This window comes from Prionailurus bengalensis, chromosome B3, assembly GCF_016509475.1.
Source record: "Prionailurus bengalensis isolate Pbe53 chromosome B3, Fcat_Pben_1.1_paternal_pri, whole genome shotgun sequence".
In the NCBI taxonomy this organism is placed as follows: domain Eukaryota; kingdom Metazoa; phylum Chordata; class Mammalia; order Carnivora; family Felidae; genus Prionailurus; species Prionailurus bengalensis.
Window position 1 is genome coordinate 101,192,453 of NC_057355.1, and position 20,852 is coordinate 101,213,304.

General features: G+C 35.8%; 1 protein-coding gene and 1 pseudogene across 1 annotated transcript in view; one reads left to right on the forward strand and one right to left on the reverse strand.

The window, feature by feature from the left end:
* FERMT2 (FERM domain containing kindlin 2) overlaps window positions 1–20,852 on the reverse strand; it is an 84,921-nt gene that overhangs the window by 12,877 nt on the left and 51,192 nt on the right. Inside the window, 8 exon segments of the mRNA XM_043556176.1 lie at window positions 791–915; window positions 2,045–2,094; window positions 3,191–3,325; window positions 7,424–7,531; window positions 9,000–9,102; window positions 9,213–9,438; window positions 9,779–9,811; window positions 18,848–18,982. Coding sequence (XP_043412111.1) covers window positions 791–915; window positions 2,045–2,094; window positions 3,191–3,325; window positions 7,424–7,531; window positions 9,000–9,102; window positions 9,213–9,438; window positions 9,779–9,811; window positions 18,848–18,982 — 915 coding nt within the window.
* On the forward strand, window positions 15,003–15,540 carry LOC122469104 (annotated as a pseudogene).

Genomic DNA, 20,852 nt, shown 5'->3' on the forward strand with positions numbered 1-20,852 from the left:
GAGTGAAATGGAAAAAAAAAGACCAAAGCCAGTAGCTCTGAGTCCTCAGCCAGGAGCAACTCAGGCCACAGCAAACAATGTTGCCACAAGGGAGTAGAAACATGTCCAATAACATGTGCCTCAAATACCAGCCCCTTAGTGACAGCTTTGGATTTGAAGAGACAAGAGGAAACCAAAGAGATTCAGGTTGTTGATGAGGAGGAGCCTCAGAGGGGTATCCTGGGGCTACCCCAGGAGCCAAACTGACAGCAGACTGTCGAACGAAAATGTTCAGGAAGAGGTGTTGTGGGAGGGTTAAGAAGTTGGCCAAACCCCATAGGTGCCTGCTGCCCCATTGTGGAGCCAAAAAGAGACTGGGGGTCGTGAGGGGGACCAGCTTATCATCAGTGAAAGTCAGGAAGAAGAGTAGGATGCTGATGAGGAAGGGAAAAGCCAGCAAAAACGGAGAGGACTACAACACGGATGAGAATGAAGAAAACCTGAATGACCTAATGCTGAGGATGAGAAAAGAGGCACCACAGATTTACTTGACGAGAAGAAAAGTGGAATCACTTCAAATGAAGACTGTACAAAGAGATTACAACGAAATATTTGTGGGAAATGGAATGCTTAAAATTGTGACAAAAACTATGTACCAAAAAAAAGAATCTAGACCTAAAACAGTACCATAAAGGAGTAATGTATCTGCTGAGAAACACACCCCTGCCCCACCCAGCAAAGCGAAGTTTATTGACTGTTAGCCAACAGAAAGTTTCTCCATCAACACTGGTCACTCCAAGGCTTTCCTTACCTCTTAGGTTCATCTGATGAGCTGGTGTGCCACTGGATTCTTCTTTGCTCTTATAGCAAGAAATAGACGTATCTTTAAAAGTGCACCAATATTGCTTGTAACCTTTGAGAGTCAGTTTTTTTGGCCTACATGTCAAACAGAATTAAGAGAAAAACCACCTTTGAAATAACTTTATCAACAGTATGTTTTAGCAGCAAAGTTTCAAAACATTAAAAGTCTGAGGCCAACTTTTACATATATTCAACTAAGTTCCCTTGGGCCAGCATGTTCTATTCATTGTTGCTGTTATTGGATTTGTCCCCTCTCGATCAATCTACTCAGGAAGATCTCAAACAGTGAATGGGTAGAGGAGAAAGGAGGGCCAACAGTCTAGTATTTCTGTCAGTGGTAGCCATCTCTAACACTAGCAGGTCACATGGAAAGGACAAGAAACAAAAGGTGAAGTAAATGTCACCAATCGGAAAGCTCCTAGGTCCTGTAATCACCAGCAGATTCCTGAGTGTGTGCAAGGCTGCCTTTGGAGCCTCTCTGAACGAGGGTACTGGTCTCTCTCAGGGTGTAACTGAATGGTGCTTCAACTTGCCACCCAAGGCCAACACGAAGATGACAGTAATCATGACAGAGAGTGGGTAAGTAAAGGTGTGAAATGCAAGAAGAAAGGGGGTAGGGAGCGGCATCTGAAATCATGCCCTTATCTTAGAAACTTTCCATACGGTAAGCTGTTATATGTTTAGCTACAGTAAATGGCTTATTCCATAATGGCTTCACACCTTCTATTCCATATCACCTCCTCTCCTTTCTCCCTTTTCTGCTTTAATGCCTAGATTCTGTGAACTGTATCCAGATTGATAAAAGTCTAGATAAGATACACAAAAACCTTATTATAAAACATGCCTTGAACAAATGAATAAAATTCAATAGAATCAGGGGCTCTGAACAAGGAAATAACTGCTGGCAATAATAGTTCATTATGTCCTGCTTTCACCCGGAGGGGATGTTTTATACTAAAATGCCACTGTATGTTTCAGTCTACATGATGCAATCTAGGTTACATAATCTTTGCTTTTCCCCTTTAAGAAAAATGTTTATCAGATAAAACAACTCATGAGTACTGCAATTTTAATTTGGTAAAGATGGTTATTTTCTCTCATAATTCATAATGCATATGTTAAAGTAAATTCCAACATGAATGTGACTACAAAATTGATACTTGTCATTCATTAATATTTGGAATTCCTCCCCTTTTGTACTTACTTAAAAACTTTAATATAGTCAGCAAGTTCAGGAATAGAAGTGATGTCACCCTAGGGAAAGAATTAAATCATTTTTTTTCTGATTTTTCTTGAAATTTGAAACTCTAATATTTAGTATCTGCCATCAAGTATCAGTTTATTCAATAAACGAATTACATAACATACAGATTATTAAGGTTTTAAAAGTACAATCATAATGTATGGTCATATGTACAAAGCCATTTTTTTTAAAGTTTGTTTTGTGAGAGAGAGAGAGAGAGAGAGAGAGAGGGAGAGAGAGAATCCCAAGCAGGCTCCACGCTGTCAGCGCAGACCCCAACGTGAGGCTCAATCCTATGAACCATGAGATCATGACAGAGCTGAAACCAAAAGTCTAACCAACTGAGCCACCCAGGCACTCCACAAAGTCATTTTTTAAAAAATTTTTTTTTTTCAACGTTTATTTATTTTTGGGACAGAGAGAGACAGAGCATGAACGGGGGAGGGGCAGAGAGAGAGAGAGAGACACAGAATCGGAAACAGGCTCCAGGCTCTGAGCCATCAGCACAGAGCCTGACGTGGGGCTCGAACTCCCAGACCGCGAGATCGTGACCTGGCTGAAGTCGGACGCTTAACCGACTGTGCCACCCAGGCGCCCCTCCACAAAGTCATTTTTAAGTGGCATACAAAGTTAATAAAAAATGTGATCAAAATGGCAGTTCATATAACCTATAAGAACATATTATTCTAATTCAGCTAAAATTGTTTACATCTGCACATGAAAATTTTATAAAATCCTAACAGCCCTTAGGTCAGTGTTTCTTCTGTAACAACTAATTCCTAAGCTTTAAAACTAAACTTAGCATTTAAAATTTTTCCCAAGATCTGCTTTTCTCTTTTTGTAACATTTTAAATGTGAAGCTCACTGAATGGATGTTACCATGACTTCACTCTACCTTTTACTCTGCAGAAATGTTCTTCCACTGCTTGTGAGAGAATGTGCAGATATCTCAAGATCTATCTTTACTGTATCCTAGAGACTAGAATATTAATTTAAAAATTTTCCCTGAAAGTTTCTGATAAGTCAACACCTGTGTTCTCTAAAGCATTAAATCCACAAAAAGGTAAGAATTCAAACTAAACTGGTAGGGAAAAAGATTCACCATACCAAAATTGTTGATGTTTTCCCTCCTTCCAAAGTGATCTCCAGGTCTGAAAGAGCAGCATCAACTTCGTCTACTTCTTTGTCACTGTTGTTCAAATGATTCTCTGATGTCATGATTGACAGCTTATTGATGTGATACTGAAAACAGAAATGATATTTTATTTAAATGTCTGTTCTAACTAGTAAAACTTTAAAATGAGATCACTATTCGCATCTATATTGAAAGCTTTTCATCACCTAACTTGAAAAGATATAGTGTCCAAGAACTAGAATAGGAAAATAAATGGCAGTGCACCTACAATCAGTGTCCTAAACATCCCAATAAATATTTATCCAGGATATATAAAAATGATTTAGTTTGGGAAGCCCCAGGACTTAGAGTTAACAGGTTGTCCACTAAGCTCCACATGAGCAGAGATTTTTTACTCTTTTCTCCCCACTGCAGTATTCCTTGTGTCTAGAACAGGTCCTAGAACCAATGAATACTGAATGAATTAACAGAATATGCATCAGGTCTTTTGTAAAAATATATTAACATTGATTACCTTGTGTTACTATTATTACCCTGCAGAAGAAAATTAGTTGAAAGCTAAAGCCCTTCTTCCCCCGGCCCCCCAGCCTCAATTCAGTGCTGAAAACATGATCAGAGGAAGATGATGTTTATATCTCAGTTATGTAACAATGATAAGATGGATTACATTTATATGTGAACACACACACATGCATATTTGTGTATATATACCAGAGTAGTGGTAAATACTCCGTATGCAGCTAGAAAAATCTTTGCATAAAGAAAAACTAGTAATGATTTTAAATATATTTAGGTCAGTCACTTAGAACAAATATTAATAATCTATTAGATTCTGATGCTAAACCTTACAGAGGTTTCACACAAAGGTAAGTAGAACTTTTGAATCATTTAATCAGTTACCTCTTTCTTTTTTTTTTTTTTAAGTTTATTTATTTTGAGAGAGAACGTGCGTGTGTGAGCACGAGCAGGGGAGGGGCAGAGAGAGGAAGACAGAATCTCCAGCAGGCTGCACGATGTCAACACAGAACCCGATGTGGGGCTCGAACCCACGAACTAGGGCTTGAACCATGAATCATGAGATCAAGACCTGAGCTGAAATCAAGAGTTGACACTTAACCGACTGAGCCACCTAGGTGCCCCTAATCAGTTTCCTTTCAAAGCATTAAGAAGCACTCCAAATTTCTAAAGTATTCATTCACTGAATAGGATCTATTCATGGGAACACTGAATGAACTAATCTGAGGCCAACTGTCAGTGTTCCTCTGTATTTTAAGATTAGTGAATTGATAATGAATAGTCTCTGGCTATACCTTCAGCTGTGCTGAAATGAGATCCCTCCAGTGATAGAAACTTTCATGTTCACAAATCATGGAGAATGTGGTAGGTTGAGGCCCTCAGGAAGTTGCCTCAAATGTCGGTAACATTAAGAACCGTCAAGAGAGTTGGTTAAAAATACATATTCTTAGGTTCACCCCACAGAGATTTTAATTTAGCAAATCTGGAGTCCAGCCCAGAATCTGCATTTTTATTAAGTGACTTAGGTGATTCTGATGCAGAAAGTCCTTTTAAGTTATACTGGAGAAACCCTGGCTATGAATGGGAATGGTCATAAAACCCCAGCTTTGCTTTCAGAGGTGCATCGGTTATCTTTTAAATGTTACAATACAGACTTGGACCCAAATACTTTAAAAACAGTGTTATTAACCTTTCTGTTTTTGATCCACTCCTCCTTACTTTGTTTCCTTTTACTATTGTAGATTTACGTTACACAGGGAACCAGAAGCCCCAAGTTCAGAGTGCAGACTGTCTAAAATAAAAAGAATAGGCATTTCTTTCCCATTTTTTCAAAGTTTCCCCCTTCTGTACTGGATGGATTCTTAGAGCCTTTGGTTCAGTTTCTGGGAGGGCTTCTAAGAACTCAGGATTTGTAGTCCAAAATTCTCTTATAGAATCTAGATTCTAGGGGCACCTCGGTGGCTTAGTCAGTTAAGTGTCCGACATTGACTCATGTCATAATCTCACGGTTTGTAGGTTCGAGCCCCAGGCAGGGCTCTGTGCTGACAGCTTGGAGCCTGCTTCAGATTCTGTGTCTCCCTCTTTCTCTCCCCCTCCCTCTCTCAAAAATAAACATAAAAAAATAATAATAAATCTAGATTCTAAAATGGTTCAGGAGAGCGATGCTTTGGGACATTGTGTCCACAAATTAAAATTCACATCTTGAAGTGTTTTCTACTGCACTAAAATGGACTGTCTACTGTACACTGGGTGAGGGAAAGCTATGAAATGATCCTATTTCTGTGAAAATACAACTGTGTGTGTCTATCTGACCCTTGGACAACATGGAGGCTAGGGGCACTGACTCTCTCAAAACCTTACTAATAATAGTCTGCTCTTAACCAGAACTTTATCAGTAAGAAACAATTAACATATATTTTGTATGTTATATATGTATATACTTATTCTTACAATAAAGTTAGAGAAAAAAATGTAAGGAAAATACATTTACTGTAATGTATTTATCAAAGAAAATCTGCACATAAGTGGACCCAAGCAGTTCAAGCCTGTGTTGTTCAAGGGTCAACTATATTCTCACTCAGCAAATTTTTTTCAGCACCTACTATGCGCTCATAGGTACGTCTGTATCTGTTGTTTTTAAAAAGTGCATTATTTTTATAATAAAAAGGTAAATACTATATAATAAAAGTCTGTGATTTTCCCCCATATACATTTTATATGTACTACTCTTCTGTCATTGGCAAAGCCGTCACTAGAAAATTATAAGCCTATATTCTAAGTGAGAAAGATGTAGGTAGAAAACTATAAACCAAGTGAGATACTTTGAATAAAATTACTCCAGAATATAATTCACGAAATTCTTCAGATAGTCTGAATTATCCAAAAACACAATAGAAGATTCTTAACTAGCTGATTAAACAAGTCTCTACCTAAACTAATTTATCTGCCATCAAAGATTTTCCTTGTTTAAGCTTTGTTTCGACTCCCTTCTTTTATCATATAAACGAAGGAGAAATAAGCTTTTCTTCCATTGTAAATAGGACAATTTTTTAAGTCTTAACCAGAAAACCTTCCTGGATGCATAAAAGCATTTAGAAGACTGGGAGCATTTTTATTTGTGTTCTAAAGGGAAGAAAATAAAATCCTTTTTACAGTGAAAGCTTTTAATAAGTAAATGTCAACTTTGCTTCCTGTACTTAAAGAACACTAATTCTGTCAGGACTTCTGGCAAAACCAGAATTCTACCATAATCTGAGAACATTCACCAAAGCCTCATTCAACTATGTGAACTGTAAGAATGACTAATCTGTGGTCAGCTGGATCCCAGTGTCTCTAAGAAGGCAGATCTGTGGATGCCTCCCTAATGTTATTTTACTAAAGGGGGAAATTTTTGAAAATATAAGCACTACTGTATTCTTAAAAAGTTGGTATGCAAGAACTACAGTTGAGAAAACACTGGTTTAATCTAAGGAAAACATTACCTACTTAAAAAAAATTTTTTTTAAATGTAGGTATTTTGAGAGAGGGAGCGCCGTGTGCCTGTGAGCAAGGGAAATGCAGAGAGAGAAGGAGAGACAGAATCCCAAGGAGGCTCGCACCGTCAGCGCAGAGTCTGAAGTGGAGCTCGATTTCATGAACTGTGAGATCATGACCTGAGCTGAAATCAAGAGTCAGACACTTAACCGACTGAGCCACCCAGGTGCCCCTAACTACACCTTAAGGATTATCATTCTGAAAACTAATTTATGTTTTGTTTCAGTAGTCCATTAAAATTTATCACCTTTAAAATGTATTATTTTTGCTATAGCCACTTAAAAAATATTATCAGCCCCAGCTACTTAGGAAATTATGCAAGTAATAAGCTTCATTTTAGAAATGGGATTTTCAATGTAGATCTTATTTCTAAAGCAAAATGGGGTAGTTTTAAACTAATATATATCTGGGGTGGGAGAATAGTTTTCTTCTATAGGATACAAAAAAAATAGCTGAAGTATATACCACTAAACTCTGAAAAGACAAAAAGTTAAATTCATGTATTTACTTTGCCTTCTAAGTGTATATTCATTTTCAATACAGCAAAAAGCAAACACTATCAAAATGCTACTGGAATTACAATGCAACTTTACTATTTAAAAATAATCCCCTATCCTTTCCACTGAAAAGTCCCATTTACCAATACTCTCCACTACCTGCAGGGCTGCAAACATCATCATTTCTTCTTCTGTGCATTCAATTTCTTCTAGGAGAATAGCCCATTTGGCCTGCTCATAAAGCTGATTGATTCTGATTGCATCATACTGCAGCAAAAGAGACATAATCCTTTTGTAATACATCACCTTTAACATAAAATAACTTGAAAACTGAATATTCACATTCAACGCTTGGAAAAAAAAGTTTTAACATACATTTTTTCCCTGGGATTTTTATTTAGTATCAAATACTCAATAATGAGAACGATACTTACAGGGTTAAGTATGTCTATATATACCCACATCTAATTTTCCATTAAAAATAACACTGAGATGTCCAAAACATTATTATCCAATATTAGAAATAGATTCTGTGTTATTTTACAGGGAAACAATCATCAGATATTCCAGAGTTCTTAAGAAAATGAATCTGATTTGAAAGACATTTAAAGGGTAAAAGTGACTGCTTTTCAGTGTTGGTACTGCAACCTGCCACACTAAAATGTTATAATCAGAGAGTAAATTATTTTAGGGAACATCTTATTCACTAGGGAAAAGCATGCTTAGACAAAGTGTCAGGTCCTTGTAAAGAGAAATTATTTTAAGAATCTGAAATAAGAGAGTACATATTTGTACTTGTCGAGAAGATTTATTTATATATTGCTGAATTATCCATTTAGTTACATTAAGAAAAATTAATAGTAATGTCTTAACAATACATAGCATCCCCTTCCCCAGCAAATGTAACTATGTTCCTAAAACAACTTTGGTTTTACTAAAATGAGACATGATATGACCTAAAAGGGACTAAAATTATTTTTATAGTTCCAATATATACATTTTACAGTTACAATAAAGAATTACTTAAGCACATAATAAAAAATGAAAACTATATACATGAAAATCTAGACACTAATCTAGACATGAAAAGGATGAGAGGTAGTCAAGAGAGGTTCCCTTCCTCCCAAGGATGATAAATAAGGAAGCAAAAGATCCAAATCTCTGTGCCATATGTATTCTAGGGAAAAATACTTGAGATTTCATAGCAAATTTAACTCTTCTAGGAAAAGCAAAGTGATACAATCATTTGATACCAAAAACATATTACAAAGTTTGGCTATTAAATAGGAAGAAATGTAAGCTTAAAGAATTTTTAAGCAACATCTTTTGATTTATAATTAGAAATCTGAAAGTCATTTAAAAGGTACTATTTCAGAAAAATCTTCTTTTACAAAAAGCACAGCTGAAGAGAAGTGTTAAAAAAACAAAACAAAACAAAAACCCTAAAACTAACTTTACCAATTCTGTAGTACCAAGCTAGCGCTTTTAAAAATACAAATCAACCAAAAGCTCAATTATTTTAACAAAAAAGAAAAAGGTTTAATTATGCTTCCGACTTACTAACACAATAGAATTATTTCAAATATAGATGCCTTTGTCTAAAGCTTAGGCTTTTAATATTATCAGACTTGCTATATATAAATGATTCCTAACCCCACCAACTGCAAAAACCAAACATCCAAATGAACAAAACAAAAAGAAAAAAAAGAAGAGATCCCTCTAAAACCCTCGGTACCTTTGGATTCAAATCAAAAAAGCTGTAATACTTGAATCGGAGAAGCAAGGCCTCATTTTCCTTCACATCCTGTTCCATGAGAGATCTTGAGGAATCAAGCCACCTGGACAGATTAACGAGGGCATTAGAACAAAGCAAGACAAGATTAATAAAGTATCTCTACCTCTCACTGGAGAAAGAAATTCTTCAACATATCTGCATTTTAAAACTTACCCTTGGTTGATTTTTGCTTTGTCAAGAAGAGCCTGGGGCTTGAACATTTTTGCCAAGATTTCTGGTGATGTGATTGGCTGACTGACAGCAAGTATACCAGGGTTGCCTTCTGACAAAGCACTGTCACCGAACCAAGCAGAAGTTGGTGACAAGGGGCTTCCATCATGAGCGTCGTAAGTGGGGGTCATTGTTTTACTATAAAGTCCTGGGCTTGAATATATACTTCCTAATAAATAACATGAAAAACAGGTGGTAAGTATGAAGCATAGAATCTTAGTTTTCAGTAATACATACTATGATGATATAAAGCAAATTGTGAAACAAAAGCTTCATTCTGGAAGGAAAGCTTAGTGCATTATTTTACCTGTCTTGAAAACATGTAAAATTAACTTTAACTCTACTTGTATAACATTAGAACATGTAATAACAAGGTCAAAAGAATATAATTAAGTTGGCAGAAAATCTGGGGGAAAAAATCAGTTCAAGAGAATTAGAAGGAAGACAAGTTAAGGATATAGCTGAAGCAGACAGACCAAGTTTTTGTTTTTAATTGTGGCAAGGCTCACCTTTCAGAGGGCCAATGTAAAGAACATCAGTGCCTATAGGAAAGGAAAGAAAGGAATTCAGAAGATAAAGGAAAGGCAACAATAGAAGACAGAAACAAAGAATGAAAAGGAAAAGGAAATGGGAAAAAGAACACAACAGATTTTTTCCTAATATGAATCATAAACTAAAGTTAAGTATTTCAAATGAATTTAAGAGTAAAGAATCTTAGAAACTGTAACCTAACTGTAAAATAAATGTTTTTGTCCAATCAAAAGAATGAAATTGTGCTCAAGTGTCCAGGGACAAACATATCCACATTTATCACCCTTTGAAATCCATACCTTGTTCTAAGAACTCAATGTAATTGAATAAATGCACATAAATTAAGAGAACAATTTTATGTTAATGTTTTCTTATTGAGCAGCTAAACTGGTTCCAACAGATTTATAAATAAAGTATTAAAGCAAAGGGGTAGATAAAATTTTGCTAACAAAGATACATTTTATAATTAAGCCCCTGAAGGCAGGGATATTGTATCTTCCAATTCCTCAGTGTTCAGTAGGCCAGACACAAAGTAGCGGCTACATAAATAAAAACTTGAATTAAATCAACTGATAATATATCCTCTATCATCTAAATTATAAAAATTAAGGAGATAAAATTAAGACTTAAAAAACAAAAAGTTCAGAATGGCATTAAGTAAAAGCACCTCCCCTTGAAGTCCTAACTCTGTTCATTATATTTTGTCTTCATAATTAAAAAATGTGTAAATAAGTATCACACTGTTAATGGATGATGGAAAGAGAATGGCTGTTTCCCTTACCTAATTTAGGAATATGTTTAGGAATTTCCTTTCCACTCTAACAATCCCTCCCTACCACCTCACCCCAATACAATGATAGAAAAAATTACCTATGAAAAATTGGTGACCATGCTAGAGATTTTTGTAGTTGTCATGACCTAGTCTAGGAAAAGAACACAAAGGAAAAAAAAAAAATCTTGCTAGCCACAGGGTATCTGATTTGATGTCCCCAGTAGGTATTCTTCAATGTTAGTGACTAAAGCAACTTGCGGAATCTAAATGTTGTTAAATAAGCAACAAAGAAAGCTGTCAACTCTCCTTTTTAGCTTTAAAGAACACTGGAATAGTGAGTGATATCCTTAAAAGCTAGAACTTTAAAACTACAACGGCATTTTGTGAAAGGGTTACTACTTGGGCACCCATACTTATTAAAAGGGGTGAAAACAGGGGTGCCTGGGTGGCTCAGTCGATTGAGCGTCCGACTTCGGCTCAGGTCATGATCTCACGGTTCGTGAGCTCAAGCCCCACATCGGGCTCTGTGCTGACAGCTCAGAGCCTAGAGCCTACTTCAGATTCTGTGTCCCCCTTTCTCTCTGCCCTCCCCTGCTTGCACTCTCTCTCTCTCAAAAATAAATAAACATTAAAAAACATTAAAAAAAAAAAGGCGGGGGGGGGGGCTGAAAACATTACTCCAACTCAGCTTGGCAAAGAATAATCCTGCTAGAGCATATATGTATAAGGGATAGGAAAACATTATCTTCTAGGCAAAATCTTCTCACTGTGTATTTCAAAGATCTAGCAAAATAAACCCTTTACTAGGAATGTCAGAATATTGAAAATTCATTCCTAGTATGATGGACTGTAATTACAATTCAGAATTAAAGTTAGAATTGACAATTTTCTTCATGAAGTTTCTAAAACGAAATATATTCCCCTAAGTCGCACAACATTTAATGGAATCAGCCACCCAATCGATTCTCTTCCCGCTCAATTTCCTATACTTTGTATATTCTACACTTCATATTTGATCACTTCGTTGTTCCTATTCTTATTCTGTTAGGCACTCCACAGTCATAACTCATTTAGTGTTTCCAACAATCCTATTATTCTCATTTTAGAGGAGCAAATGGAGTCACAGAGAGATCAGGTAACTTGTCCAATGTCAAAAGCTATTAAGTTTCAGAGCCAAGCTATAAATCAGCCAGTCTGATTGAAGCTATACACACTGCCTCCTGGGCACCATAACTTATTTAAGCCATTTCCAATTGGTGTGCATTTATTTGTTTAGAATTTTGACTTCACCACTGCTACTGCAAACAAATGCCTTGCAACAGTTGTGTTTGTACCTATTTCCTAATTCTATCAACACTGCTGGGACAGAGGATATATGTGCATTTTACACTCCTTCTAAGTCTCAGTTCAGTGACAATCCCAACTACCCTGTAATTCCTGATTGCCCGATTTAAACATATTTGAAAAAAAAAAAATAAAACTTACTTGAAGCAGAAAGCTATTACAGGGCAAGATGAAGCAACCTATTTAGTCAGCAATAAAATGGGAGTTTGCTGAATTTTGTGGTATGATAACAAAAACAGTAAGGAGGAGACAGAGTTCAACAAGCACTACATTTTAGGGCCACTTACTATAAACATTAAAAACTCTATGTAACTTTAGAATTTGTCTCATAACTTGGTTACTATAAATTATATTCTTATACATTCTTTTTAAAAATAGAGTACTAAAGAATTTAATACATTTTAGATAATTTCTCATCAAAATATCAATCTCATACCATACTTAGAAAACAAATTTCAGGTAAATTAAAGTGCAACCGCTCTGGAAAGCAGTGTGGAGGTTCCTCAGAAAATTAAAAATAGACCTACCCTATGACCCAGCAATAGCACTGCTAGGAATTTACCTAAGGGATACAGGAGCGCTGATGCATAGGGCCACCTGTACCCCAATGTTTATAGCAGCACTCTCAACAATAGCCAAATTATGGAAAGAGCCTAAATGTCCATCAACTGATGAATGGATAAAGAAATTGTGGTTTATATACACAATGGAGTACTACATGGCAATGAGAAAGAATGAAATATGGCCTTTTGTAGCAACGTGGATGGAACTGGAGAGTGTTATGCTAAGTGAAATAAGTCAGGCAGAGAAAGACAGATACCATATGTTTTCACTCATATGTGGATCCTGAGAAACTTAACAGAAACCCATGGAGGAGGGGAAGGAAAAAGAAAAAAAAAAAAAAAAAAAAAAAAAAGGTTAGAGTGGGAGAGAGCCAAAGCATAAGAGACTCTTAAAAACTGAGAACAAACTGAGGGTTGATGGGGGGTGGGAGGGAGGGGAGGGTGGGTGACGGGTATTGAGGAGGGCACCTTTTGGGATGAGCACTGGGTGTTGTATGGAAACCAATTTGACAATAAATTTCATATATTGAAAAGAATAAAAAATAAAAAATAAAAAAAAAATAAAAATGTTGACATTACAGGAGTTAAAATATATAAATATGAAATAATTACATAAAAGCATAAAAAGGAAATGTAGAAGAATTGTTATAATACTTGTGAAGATTTTCTTAACCAAGAGTGAAAAACCCCGAACTATAAACAACAAATTTGACTACGTAAAAATGTAAAACTTTGGCATAGTAAAAAAGACCACAAAGATTTAAAAAATGCCAGTATAGGGAAAATATCTAAGATACCAAAAGATTAGTGTATCACTAAAACAAAAATATAAATAAAATGGATAAAGTCCATGATTTGAAACTAATAGAAAAAAATGCAATGTCTAATGTACATTATTCAACTATTATTCATACTAGTGTTTATCAGGGAAATTAAAAATGTAATTCTGGGGGCGCCTGGGTGGCGCAGTCGGTTGAGCGTCCGACTTCAGCCAGGTCACGATCTCGCGGTCCGTGAGTTCGAGCCCCGCGTCAGGCTCTGGGCTGATGGCTCAGAGGCTGGAGCCTGTTTCTGATTCTGTGTCTCCCTCTCTCTCTGCCCCTCCCCCGTTCATGCTCTGTCTCTCTCTGTCCCCAAAATAAATAAACGTTGAAAAAAAAAAAAATTTAAAAAAAAAAAAAAAAAAAAATGTAATTCTGAGACACTATTTACTGTCCTATTAGCAAAATTCAGTAAAGATTTACAACATTTAATATAAGGCAGAAGGTAGGAAAAGGGGCATTTTCATGTACTGTTGATGGGAGTGTAAAACTATTACTTTTACACTCTTTTTTGGAATATATTTGAATTTCTGGGAAACTTTTTGGAGTAGAGAAACAGTTCAATATACATTTTCTACATGGAAAGTTTTGGCACTATTTATACTAAACTGGGGAGACCTTTTACTCCAACACAGAAAGACCACCAAAACACTGTTTAATGGAAAAACTCCAACGGAAGAACAATACATAATACATACTAGGCTACCACTCACGTTATAAAAACAAAATTAGACATGCAAGTATATCACATAGAAAAGGTACTGGCGAGTTGTGTTCCAACTGTCTACAACACAGTCACACAGCAATCAAGAAATGGCTACTTCTTAAGAGGGAGCAGCAAGGGAATAAGTTGAAGCAGAATTTTCACCTTCAGTTCATTTTCTGTACTATTGGAATTTTTTTATAACGAGACTGTATGAATTCTGTAATTAAAGGAAGATAAGATCCATGAGTACATTATTACCACGCGAGAAAACACAAGTTACAAATGTATAACACCCCACCCCCAACCCCTCGGGAGCTGCCCGTGGCTTTATTTATGAATCTGGTTTTTGGGTAGTCAGAGCAGGAGACTCCGCTTCAGTGCAAATCCCTCTTCCAGGAGGCATGACTCACCAGAAAAGGGTGCTTGGATTTTGTTAGACACGTTTGCTTTGTGTAAATAAATGTTTACAATTTTATATTAAAGAGGAAATGAGCGTTATTTCTGAGTGTGTATTTTTTACTTTAACAGATTTTAAAACTATGATCCTTTATATATGTGTTTCGGGGGAGCTATGATAAGTTTTATGGCAACCAGTTGGTATTGTTAACTTTCTATTGTCATCAAAGTACATAAAAATCCTATTAATCCCCTTATCCTCCTCCTGCCCTTAACTCTGGTATACACCAAAAAGAAATCTTTACTCTCCTTCTTTTATCATTATAAAATAATAAATGTATTTTGCTAGTATGAAAAAAAAAAACCACAAATGTATAACACAGTCCCATTTTCATTAAAAACAAAAATGAATACATAATTCTATAATATTTGAATTTTTACACTCAGCATGCATTATTTTTATAATTAAAGAACAGTTTAAAAAAATACCTTGGGGAACCATAAAGTGAACTACATGAAGACTTCAGCCCTGTACACATGGGGCAGAGTCAGCCAAGAGGCAAGCAAAAGCCAGAGCTGTCCTGTGCAGCCCATGCGAGGATGTCTCCCAGCCTCAAAGAAGGTGCTTGGCTTGGGGAAAGCAAACCCTCACACTACTCCTTTTTAATTGGAAACATTTTAGGATTGGACCAGAAGAAAGACTGTGTTCCATCAATGAAACCCCACAGGCTTGGGCAGACACCTGTGGCTCCTCAACAAAAGATGTTCACCTGTGTCTACACATTTGCGCCTTCCTAATGAGAGCTCATTTCCCGTGTACTGTGGATCACCCAGTGCCAGAAGAAAGATTTTTGAAATATGAAAATTACTTTTCAGCCTCAAAAAGACTCTTTGAAAAAAAAGCTGAGTTGGTATAGAGGCTGTTAACTCAAAACCAGATTGAAGTGTTGGAATATGTCTTCAGAGTAAACTGCTATCCTGGCATTGATATTGGAGAAGACTAAGCTCAAAAACTGAACCTAGAACAAGAGAATCCAGATCTGGTTCCAAAACCGGCATACAAAGCTGAAAAGGTCCCACAGACAATCACTTGTTTTTAATAGTGAAAAAAAATCTCAACACAAATCTCCTGGAATAGGAAGAAAACTAAACATGTGAAATTATCTTACAATTGCAGAACATGAAGAATCAATGGAAATATCAAGTGTTAAAAATGTGATGTTTTCTGCATTTAGTCTGTTGTCATTTTTTTCTGAAAATATACTGTAAATATTACTATTATAGCATAGGACCTATTATATTTGGGCACTTTTAGTTATAATAAAGGCCTTTCCTACATATTTTAATAAATATTTTCAGAAAAAGGCAGCTATTGTTTGAGCAAATTTAATAATTTAGTTTGCTAAAAAAATAAAAATTAAAAAAATTAAGTATCTTAGTGCTTAAAATGGTAAGCTCCAAATAGGAAAAATGGCATCTTGCTTAAGTGATTTTCCTAACAGTGCCAAACAAGTGAAGTATTGATTAATTTCTGTATATTTTAGGACCCAGAATTTTCCTTTCTCTAAGCTGCCTTTAAAAAAATGTTTTTTTTTCCCCCTGATGCAAAAGCAAAAGAGCTTTTATTCGAGCTAGCTCAAGCTCAATCCCCTACCTGCACCGACACAGTGGTGAGATACCGGGGAGAGAGCTAAAATTTTTAAGAAAAGTTTCTAATGAGATAATTTTCTATTTCTATTTACATAGTAAATCTTAAATTAGTAATCTGTTAAGTCAGTACTATACTGTAAAGTTAATTCTTACTTGGAAAAACTCTTCCCCAGATCCGGGATCAGGCTAGTTCAGTGTGTTCCCTCCCTCATAGGAAATTAGAGATCTGCTATTTTCCTTCTTACGGCTAGGAAGTGGTGAAGCACTCAAGAACATGCCATCTGAGCATAGCTGTATGAGCAAGGCATTTAAAAACTCATAAAATTTTATAATTCTGTGTAAGAATTTGACTAAAGTCTGAGAATCAATTCACTCATGATACTTAAATCTTGGAACATTATTTTTTAAAAAACTTAGCCTTGCTGAAGTATAATTTACGTGTTAATATTTTACCAAACATTCCTATTACTATTCACAATATTTATTTCAAATATTGTAAGTGGAGAGATGATATTATGTAATGCTTAGAAACATGAATGTTGGGAGCCAGCAAGTCTGGATTTGAATTCTAGCTCTGCCCCTTATTATAAGCTTGGGCAAATCATGTAACTCTTGTCGGGTTCTTTTCTTTTAAGTAAAATGAGGATAATACCACCAAAATCACAGGGATTTTTGAGGATCAAATGAAAGATAAAGCATGTATTAAATAACAGTTATCATTTATCGAGTATATATATAATTATTGACCATGCTCACACTGAGATGCTCATAATTCAAAAAGTATGCAGTATTAAACCGAGCCTGAAGAGTCTATCTAATCCTTACCATACCTGCCATAGAGAAATTCTTGTGAAGCATAGTGTCTGACATCCTGAAGATGTCATGTATTGAGATGCATCGACCTGTGGCTATTTATTATAGACACAGTATGCAAGTGACCATATTTTTCAGTATTTGGTCCAATAATCAACTAAGGTGCTGACAAATCAAAAAAGCATACAAACTAGATGGAGTATACATCTGTAAATATTCATCTGTAATTTAAAATCTCTCCAGTTTACTGTATGTAACACGTCAAACAAAACAAAACAAAAAACAAAAATGAACCCACATTACCTAGTCCCACTTACCTTCACTATAAACTGAAAGCAGGGATGATGTCTACCATCAGATGCCTTCAGCAATATAAATCACCATGCATAAATCAAATTTTAGAATTAACCTTACTCTAATGAAAGACACACTACCTCCTCAATTTGTAGGCTTCTTGCCACGAGTCACAACTCTATTCCCTTCATTCCCTCCTCCACATATGACTGGATATAAGTTTGATATTCTAAAATTATTTATTTTGTAACATGACTCTATAATACACTGTCTAAATTCCTCAGCCTGACATTAAATACCCTCCAGTGTGATCCTGAAGTTCCTTGGAGGTCTTTCCCCATGAATTGGCTCAGCTGGATTATTCACATCGTGTACTATTCTTTTGCCAAAGTGTTCCTTGTCAATATCATTCTGCTTGGATTGCTGTTTCTTACCATCAAAATCCTAATCAGTGGAACTTTTTAAAAAGCTGAAGTCACAAACTCAGTTTCCCAACCTATAACTAAATATACCCTATTTGGAATTGTTTTGCCTTCCGAATTCCTGTAACACTATTTGCTACAACATTTATATATTACCTCCTAAAGTACAGTAACCATGTTTTTCAATTATCCTATAAACTTATAAGAACGGTCTTATTTTTTGGTATCTCCTAAGTGCCGATCAGTACATGTATAAAGACATAAAAGTTACAAGTTACATGACCTTAGACATTCCTAACCTTATTGTGCCATTTCTTCAACCTTAAAATGAGTAATAATATAATCTGCAATGAGCTGTAGTGAGAATTAAGTGAGTTTCCTCAAATAAAATATGCTAAAGTAAATTTACATGAGCATAATGTATAAAATGGGCATACACTAAGCACTAAATTGTTTGTTTTCATTATTGTTATCACCCCAGAATTTTTAAAAACCAAGAATAAAGTGATTTAACTAATTCAGTTCATTATGGTAACTATAATGTCCAGTCTCTGCATATGCCCAGAACTGAAGAACCATGTAATTTAATTGGTCATCTAGCTACCCAAAAGACACTGCCTATGCTCCTGCTAGATGCCACATAATTGAGTTAGGTTCTGGTAACAAACACGTGAGAGACAGTTCCATTATGCAAGGAACTCACAATTATTAGGTAAAAATATGCAATATAATACCAAACACAGAAAAGTCCAGTGACTTAAGATAGAAAGATGCCTAACTCAGGTTGGGGAGGTAATGGAAGGAAATTGAGAAAGCTTCTTAAAGGAGCAAAGCCTTAATAAAGGAAAAAGGTGGAAGGGCAAAGGGATCAGCATATGCAAAGCACAGAAGTTTTAAGTAACCTGGCAAAAGTAGTATCTTAACTAAGTAATCGTGGTTTTCAAAGAATACAGGAAAAAAAGAGCTAAATACTACAAAACTGCTGGTTTCTGCAGTGCAAAGAACTGAGCCCACTTAAGGCACTGCCCCTTTTTGACTATTCCTGATCAGAGAACCAGCCTTCCTTTTTATTGATGCAACTACTAACACCTGACATGATCTACACATGACAGACCCTCCCTGGTAGTGATTTCATGATTGAGAGAAAAAAATGCTGGAGGTGAGTTTTTTAAACTTGACTACTCTTCTGACCTTTGTCAGAAAGACATAAGTATACAGACACATCTATGGTTCTCACACTGAGCCTTTGCTCAGTCAAAGTCTCACCTGATCCAGGAGTGATAAGAGGCCCCTCTAATTCAAGTGCCTCATCTTCAGACTGGTCATCTAGCTTTTTCTTTTTTTTCTTTGTTGGATCTCTGGGTTTTTTCAAGAGAGAAAGTTCTTCAGGGTGTCTGATATCTGTTAAAATAAGAAAAAAGATTATTTTACTAGCATAGTGTAAAATTTAAACACTTTATATCTGATAAATTCATCTATTAATCCATTCCAATGTAAGAATTCATAATTTCCTTCTGTGTACATATGTGTTTGTGTTGGGCCAGACATTACTGCCACGCAAAATAGTAAAGTATGGCACTTCTAAAAATAGTCTACCAAAGCATTCAATTCATAGCTATGTAATAAAATAGTAACCTTGAATTGGAGAGAAAACAATCTACTAGAGTACAGAAAGAAAATATTAGAACTCTTATTTACATATTTATTTGTTAAACATTTTAAAACCATAAAAAATTAAAATTTATATCCTAGCCATAGCAATTAGGCCAGAAAAAGAAATAAAAACATACCAATTGTAAAGAAGTAAAATTGTCACTATTTGCAGATGACATGTTAGTATATATAGAAAGCCTTAACTACTCCATCAAAAAGCTGTTGGAACTGGGGTGCCTGGGTGGCTCAGTCAGTTAAGCATCCAACTTCAGCTCAGGTCATGATCTCACGGTTTGTGAGTTCGAGCCCCACGTTGGGCTCTGTGCTGACAGCTCAGAGCCTGGAGCCTGCTTCGGATTCTGTGTTTCCCTCTCTCTCTGACCCTCCCCTGCTCACACACTCTCTCTTCTTCAAAAATAAACAAACATTAATAATAATAATAAAAAAAAACTGTTGGAGCTAATAAAACTGAGTGAAGTTTCAGGGTATAAAAGCCAATTGTGTTTTTATACATAAATAACAAACTGAGAAAGAGACATCAAGAAAACCAATCCCATTTAAGTAAAATACTATGGAATAAACTATACCAAGAAAGCGAAAGACCTGTACACTGAAAACAAGGAGTTGATGAAAAAACTAAAGACACAAACAAATGGAAAGATATTGTGTTTGTGGATCAGAAGAATAGGTGTTATTAAAATGGCTATATTACTCAAAGCAATCTGCAGGTTTAATGCAATCCCTATAGAAAGTCTAACGATACTTTTCACAGAACTAGAACAAATAATTCCAAAATTTGTATGGAACCAAAGAAGACCCTGAACAGCCAAAACAATCTATAGAAAGAAAAACAAACCTGCAGGTGCATGCTGCTCGATTTTAAACTATACTACAGGCTCAATTGGTTAAGCATCCAACGCTTGATTTCAGATCAGGTCATGACTTCATGGTTGTGAGATGGGAGCCTGACGCTGGGCTCCACACTGAGCATGGAGCCTGCTTGGGATTCTCCCTCCCTCCCTCTTTCTTTCTCTCTCTCCCCGGCCCCTCCCCCACTCATGCACATGTGGTCTCAAAAACTGTACCACAAAGCTGTAGTAATCAAAACAGTATAGTGTTAGCACAAAAACAGACATATAAATCAATGGAACAAAATAAAGAGCCCAGAACTACACACACACACACACACACACACACACACACACACACACACACGGTCAATTAATTTATGACAAAGGAACTAATAATATACAATGGGAAAGAATAGTCTCCTCAATAAATGATGCTGGGAAAACTGGTCAGCTATACTGAAAAGAATGAAAATGGACCATATATGAAAATTAACTTAAAAGTGCTTGAAGACTTGAATGTAAGAACTAAAACCATAAAATTTCTAGAAGAAAACATATGGTAATAAGCTCTTTGACATCAGTCTTAGAAATATTTTTTTGGACCTGACACCAAAGGCAAGAAAAACAGAAGGACAAATAAACAAATGAGACTGCATCAAACTAAAAAGCTTCTGCACAGCAAAGGAAACCAATAGAACCAGAAGGCAACTACTGAATAGGAGAAGATATTTGTACATCATATATCCAATAAGGGGTTAATATCCAAA